This window comes from Alligator sinensis, unplaced genomic scaffold, assembly GCF_000455745.1.
Source record: "Alligator sinensis unplaced genomic scaffold, ASM45574v1 scaffold282_2, whole genome shotgun sequence".
NCBI lineage: Eukaryota > Metazoa > Chordata > Crocodylia > Alligatoridae > Alligator > Alligator sinensis.
Window position 1 is genome coordinate 3349170 of NW_005841879.1, and position 7235 is coordinate 3356404.

The window sequence follows — 7235 nt, forward strand, 5'->3', positions numbered from 1 at the left end:
AGCTCAGAATATTTTATGTGCAATGGTACAGGCAGGTAATTGCTTCTTTAAGTTAATTGTATGTATGCAGCTGTATAACGTGACTAGCCATTGCCCCTTTGCTGATGGGCTCTGTGCCTACATTCAGTTTTTCTTTTGAATCTTGTGGAAAATGAGTCATTTTATTTTAAAAAATATATAAATAGAACAGTCATAGCTTCTATTTATCCCTGAGCTGTACTTCAAGTCATGTCTACACCATGGATTTCTGTCAATATACCTGTGTCAATCAGGGGTGTGAAGAGGTGTCATCCCTGTCCTGGCACAGGCTGCTAATATAAGCCCTGTTGTATTGAGGAATATGCAGTTTTGCCAATATATCACTCATTTTGCCTGCATGGGTGGTGTTGCTATACTCATATAGAACACAGCTTTTCTGATGTAAGGTCAAGCAGAAGTAGGGCTGAAAGGAACCTCCAGAGGTCACCGAGTCCAAACTGCTACCGGAGGCAGGATCATCCCTATTCAAACAAATCCACTGTCTAACCTGTTATCAAAACTATACAGTGAACTGATACAACCGCAAGGTATAACACCCTAACTTGCCACAGGTAAAGCAGAGGGACCATGGCAACCAGTGTCCTGCTGCTGCAAAGGTTGTTAAATATGCTTGCTAGATCAAAGAAAGAGGGCCATGCCCCCCCCGCAACAGAGGAAGGCAAACCCACCCCTGTACAGTCCATACCCTATGGTCTGATTGGTAAAATTCCTTCCTGACCCCAAATCTGACCCTGAGCAGAGGGGCAAGGCCCTCTAGGCAGGGCAGGCAGGACTGTCTGGGTTTAAATCCCATCAGGCCCATCAGGAGCACTGGCATATGCCAGTCAAAATCTCCAGCCTTGACTGCAGCCAACACCCAATGCTTCTGAGAGTGACTGAAAAAAAATCCTGATACATGCAGCAGCAGGAGAGAAAAAACTTTTAAGGTCAGGACAGAGGCCTTTGAAGGGAGGGAGGGATAGTGTACAGAATCAGTACATCACTAAAACTGTACTGATTAAGCTAAAAAATAGGTTCTAAAGATTCTTAAATCATTGTCTGATGATTCACAAAGGTGCCAAAACTTACCCAAGGTTCAGTATGTCAGGGTTGTTGGTTGTAGTCATGTTGGTCTAAAGACCTAGGCAGGCAAGGTTCTTTGGGTAAATGTGATATCTGCTATTAGACCAAATAAATAGTTGGACAAAATTATTATTTCTAAGCTTTCAGGTACAAACACCCTTCTCTCCCTGTGCCCGAAGAAGGGTGTTTGTTACCTGAAAGCTTGCAAAGAACAATTTTTCCAACAATGTAGTTGACTATTCTACTGTGCATTAGCACATCACGGCAAAATCCATGCTAATGCATTAATGCGAAGTAGGATTAGTCAACTGAGCATTAAGTATTAGTCAGTGTAAGTCAGTGCAGCCAGGATCTCACCAATGATCTGAGTAAGATCAGGCTATCACCTGTGGTCAGTGGCAGGTTATCTTACTGTATGAGATGTAGGATAAGACTTTCTTTTTTAAAAGCAATTATTTGACACCTCTCCGTGCAACAGATTCAGGTTTTGTTTCCTTTATCTCTAGTATACCTGAAGTCAAAGTTGGTTGTTATTACTGCCTTCTCCAACAAGAAAAGCTGCTAGAAGCAGCAACATTGGAATCAAACATCAACTCCCCTGAGTATGTGATTTGTTTCTTAGGAGGCTCAGAGAAGGGCCTTGAACTATATCCTTTCCTTAACCTCTCCTTATTTGTGGGGGGCGAAGAGTGTGAAAATAGCAAGTAGCAAGTTTGCTCCTACTAACCTTGAAGCCTTTCCCACCTCTCCTGTCACCTTCTTGAATTCCTTCAGACTACTGGTCTCCTTTCAACTGCCAGAGTGTAACTGAGAATATGATTAATGACTGTGTACTGAAAGGGCAAAGCATAAATCTTAGTTAACGTATCTTATTTCCTTAAGAAGATACTTTCAGACTTGAGTTGGACAAGTATGTGCAAGGCCTGAAGATTAACCTTGATGCAGAGGTAAGACCTAATCCTAACTGATCTTTTCATTTTAATGGCTAGGATAACATGTCTATCCAGTGAAATAGGCTAAGCATACAGAGTTATTAACTGCATAAGTTAAACCAGAAAAATAGAAATTGTTATGGCCATGGGGTCATGCATAGCAGTAGCAGGCCAATTAAGAGAGAAGGGGCACGTCTGCACCTTTGCCTACTGCTCATTAAGTTTAGTACCTCTAATATGAGGTACTACATAAAGGCACATTAGCTTGTGCTGATGCGCAGTAGCAAAAGTGAACATTTTTTTTGTGACAATGCTCAGTAGACTAATTCTATTGTGCATTAGCATGGTTTTTGCTGTGGTGCACTAACGCGCAGTAGAATAGTCTACTGCACATTATGGTGTCTTGTATAGATGCGCCCAAGTATGAGTAAATTGACTAGATTCCTTTAGGAAATTATTATGACATATGGGAAGATTTAGTAGCAACCACTCAAGTCCCTCGATTGTTACGTAAGCAACAACGATGATTATTTTTCTCCTTGTAACAAACTTAAAAAAAATTAGGTAGAACCCTTACTCCTCCCAATCGCCTGCACTGTCCTCTGCGTTATGCTGTCTATCCAATACATTTCATCAAACATTATAAACATGTTTTCTTTCAAATATAACACCTTACAGAGCTAGTGTTTTACATCAGTAAGGTGGATAACACCAAACTAATGATTTTAGCCCTTTATTGTTTGAAATTGGAAAATTTTAGCTTTGGAATTGCATAGTTACAGGGGTGTCGGTTGTAGCCGTGTTGGTCTAAGGACGTAGGCAGACAAGGTTCTTTGGGTGAATCTGATATCTTTTATTAGACCAACTTAAGTAGCTGGAAAAATTTGGCAAGCTTTCAGGCTTAAAAACCCGAAAGCTTGCTAAGAAAAATGTTTCCAACTACTTAAGTTGGTCTAATAAAAGAACTACATTGTTTTAATAGGCGAGTAGAACACACGTTTCTTTTTCTACAGGACTCAAATTCATAGTTTTAATGTTTCAATTGCCTACAGCAAAGTAACCTGGAGACGTGTGTAACGCCCTACCTGAGAAGCTGGTTTGAGGATTGTGTGTGCTCCATACAGAGGGTAGTACAGCTCTTCCAGGAGAAACTTGCCTTTTTATTACATGCTGTAAGTATGCAGCAAGCCAGACTGTCTGCTGAGCGCTTTCTAGCCACATTATTTTGCTTTAAATGCTTTTGCACTTGGCTTTCAAAATGCCCCCTCCCACTCCTTATTCAGTGCATTTTCTTTCCACTGTATCTCTAAGATGGTGCCATCTATATTATCCATCAATTAGGGGTGAATGACATTTTAAAATTATTTTTTAGAGCCAACTCATTTTTAAATTGCTTTGTATTGTTCAACTGGTAATTAGAATGAGATAAGCAATAAAAATTCCATTTGGCTAAGACGGAACAGGACATGAGCAGCTATGTGGCTTATACAATTCACTGCAGAAGGATGCCAGAAACAAAAATATCAGATTAGTCATCTATAGCTAAGCACTGAATAAGAGAAAGATGCAAGCAAAGTGGTTAATAAAACTACAAATCCAGTGTATTTTTCAGAATGTGAAAGCGGTTGTACTGAATAAAATATGGGGCATTTAGCTAGCTTGTAATACTTCCTAGTTTATTAGGAAAAGAACTTTAAAAAGAACTGATGTTCTCCTAGTTAACAGTAGCAATAACAAAGGTGTTATCCTCAAGCAACAATAGCCAACTGCAATCAAATTATATCTTTTTTATTTTTTTAAAGGCTTTGAGTTACATGCCTGTTGAAGTTAAAGATTCAGATGAAAGAACAAAGAAAGATATTGACAGGTACAAAATGTCTGAGACAATACAGCCCATAATGAATGGCACAGCCTTTTCCTGGCCTTGCTGTTCAGGTGGCATGTAGAAACGAGCAGCTAACAAGAATTTTATGCATCAGGTTTCTGAGTGCTGCTAGTCTCCAAGGTCTTGTTCAGGAAGGCACGATGACCTCCTTGTGTATCGCGATGACGGAGGAACAGCACAAGTTGGTGGTGATAGACTTCAGTGGACCACAGCTTCAATTCCATAATGCAGGTGAGATCATGGTTCCAGCTTCACCCCAAATGAGCCTGGCACCCTGAAGTGCAGGGTCTCTAGCAGGGAGATAAAATTGGCAATGCAGCTTTCAAGGAGGGGGTTGAAAAGCTGTGGAGGTCTGGGTGGGGTTGGGGGCAGTATCCCCCAGAGCAGACAGTCTCTTGGAAACCACCAGCAGCCTGTTGGGATACCTGGCAACCCCTCCACTCCTTCGTGGAAGGCATGATGGTCTGAAAACTCTACCACCCCCAGTTGCATTTTGGCAGCAGTGCAATACCTAAAAGGTGATGGGTTTTACTTAAAGAAAAAGAGTAGGTGTGAACACTTCTGTGCAGGGACAATTGTGAACTGGTTCCCAATTAGTGACATCCTTGGACCAGTTCAAGTGTTATGTCTGTCCATCCCCTTTGGGCCTGGAATGTGCTCAGTCTTAAGGTCCATCAAGACTCGTATCGGTTAACTTCAGAGCAAGCTGCAAAACACATTTTTTCATCTAACGTGATCAGTTTTGCAAAAAGTGATGTGGATGGTTCAATAGTTCTTATTTACGGCAAGCATCATTTTATTTGGATTGTGTTGCGTTTTTTATCTTATTTGTATATTTTAAATATGTATCAAAACAATATAACTGGAGCTATGGAATAGATGCTGTAAAGAAACTGAAAAATAATACTTTTTCATATTGTTTGCTTATATATATATATTCATGCTATACAGCAAGAACAGTTTCTGGGATGTTACATTTGTGAGGGGTCAAGTACACAGTCATTATGCAGTGCTCATATATTTTCCCTTCTTCCTCTTGTTTTCCTCAACAGGAAGCAATAAATTCTGTGAAGACTGGATACAGGCTTTTATAAATGGTCCTGAAGGTGGAAATCCATTTCTCTTATGGCAAATATTAGAGAACTTTAAACTGAAGGTAACTGTTGACACTCCTAGAAGTTTGAGACAGCACTGTTACTTAGCAACAGCATATTTGCTTTTGCATTAAAGAAAAAAAACCTTAGTCTTTGTAGTGTTAACTGCTACCACTTAACCTTTGAAGTTTAATTTTAAGGTGGCACCTGCATAGCTGTTCTTACAGTATTTGGAGTCGACAAGAATATTACGCTCTCCAAAGGGGACTTGCACACAGATTTAGATACAAACTTCTTTCTTTTTCGTACAGCAGTCAAACTTAGCATTTTTTTAAATTACAGTAGTAAGTCCAATCAAGAATTATAGCCAATGATATATTTACTCTTCTAAATGACAGTATGAAATTCTTACTGCAACCCCTTTCACTTTTCCAAAGGATGGATTAGTTGCTTTTCCTACAAGGAAGCTGATTTAAAACCATTCTCTATTACTGTCTTTTTTCTAGGCTATACAGGACATTAACAACCTGAAGAGGTTTATCCGCCAGGCAGAAATGAACCATTATGCCTTGTTTAAGTGTTACATATTCCTGAAGAACTGTGGCAGTGGAGATGTCCTTCTGAAAATTGTTAAAGTAGAGCATGCAGAAATGCCAGAAGCCAAAAATGTAGTAACTGTCCTTGAGGAATTCATGAGGGAAACAGCAGTAGCCTAAAACATTTTAATTTCTGTGTTCATTTTGCACTATTTGTATAAATAATTAATTTCTTCCTTTGGAGCTAAGATTAGCTGGTACATAAACTTAAATGATATCTGAAAGCTGTCAGTCATTTCAAACTTACTTCATATGCAGGTCTGTTTACATTTCTTCTTTTAAGAAAAAGCAGAATGATATTTGTTTGAAGTTTTGAATATTGTGTATTGTGAAAAGGTAATCAGTCATTTTTAACACCTGCCTTACCTTACTCTGGAGGGGACCATACACTGCACGCATGTGTGTGTATTTTTTTCATATGAAATGCTATTAAAGAAAGAAAAGAAAGTAATTTGCACAACCAGCCACGTTTAGGCCTTTAGAAAAGCTTGAATATAGCAGTAGTAAAAATAATCATGACTTAACACTGGAATCAGATTTAGAAATCACTTGTGTAAAGAACTACAAACATTTGGAGGAATTGTATAGTAAATTAATTGAATTTATAGGCTTAGGCTTTTATTTTTATGTCCTTAAAAGGTAAAGAAGAAAGGCTGTGCTTCTTACTAGTTTAACAATTTGATTATGCTTGCAGATTTGTCCTAAGACTGAACTAAGTGTTTAAATACTCGTGGACTTGAACAGTTGGTTGTAGTGGTGAATTGGGCCTGAAGATGTTATAGACGTAACTTGAATCTTTGAGGGCTTTTTCATAAGTGGAATAAAGCCAAGTTTCTAGATCAGTATTCTGTTTGAAAATGCGTCATTGCACTTCACTAGTGAACTCCTCTACACTTCGTGTAAATACATTTTCTAAACCACAGATAGCAGAGTCTGAAAAATATCTACACCACTTTGATACAACATGAGCCAAAACTAAGACCTTTCTAAGCATTATATAGGAAAAGACTATTTATGCATCCTAATATACTCCCATTGATTTCAGTTTGTCTAGGTAGGGAGTGCAGCCTTCAGAGCATGATGTATTTTATTGTCCCAACTTGATGCTCAGGATATAGACAGATGATCAAAAGGCAAGTTGGGGGGGGGGGAAGGGGGGTAGCAGCTGATACATGTTAACTGTCCAGCTGCCCATTCTTTCCTGTGGCAGTTGAAAGCTGAACTGGGGCACTTACTTAGTACAGTTTGATCATTTGTCCATGCCCTGTTCCATCAGTTAAGTCTCCAACACTAACTGTATATGTAATAGTGTTACCAAAATGTTAAGTGTGATTGTTGTTTGATTTGAGAATAGTATGCATCACACTAAAGGTACTTAATTTCCTTTTAAGCTACATTTTCAATAAAATAAAACTGCTGCTGTAGCATTGTGTTTTATTCTTTAATCCAAGAATTGTCAGTGACAAATGACTCAGCAGAAGTTACTAGAGCATCTTCTTCAAGTACTGCTGGGAGAATGACTTACCCCTGTAACACCATTGTCTTGATGGGTGCTGTGCACTGGTAGAAAGAGAAAACAGGATAAAATGTTACCATGTCACAGTATAGGCTGAGTGCGGGTTTGCTG

The 7235-nt window shown here is 39.0% G+C and overlaps 1 protein-coding gene across 1 annotated transcript in view; it reads left to right on the plus strand.

The window, feature by feature from the left end:
* CUNH17orf75 (chromosome unknown C17orf75 homolog) overlaps positions 1–7032 on the plus strand; it is an 8746-nt gene extending 1714 nt beyond the window's left edge. Inside the window, exons 3-9 of the mRNA XM_006017398.3 lie at positions 1608–1748; positions 1991–2048; positions 3086–3205; positions 3836–3900; positions 4013–4149; positions 4971–5074; positions 5519–7032. Of these exons, the coding sequence (XP_006017460.1) occupies positions 1608–1748; positions 1991–2048; positions 3086–3205; positions 3836–3900; positions 4013–4149; positions 4971–5074; positions 5519–5728 (835 nt within the window). The 3' untranslated portion in view covers positions 5729–7032. The remainder of the gene's footprint in view (positions 1–1607; positions 1749–1990; positions 2049–3085; positions 3206–3835; positions 3901–4012; positions 4150–4970; positions 5075–5518) is intronic.
* The last annotated feature ends 203 nt before the right edge of the window (positions 7033–7235 follow it).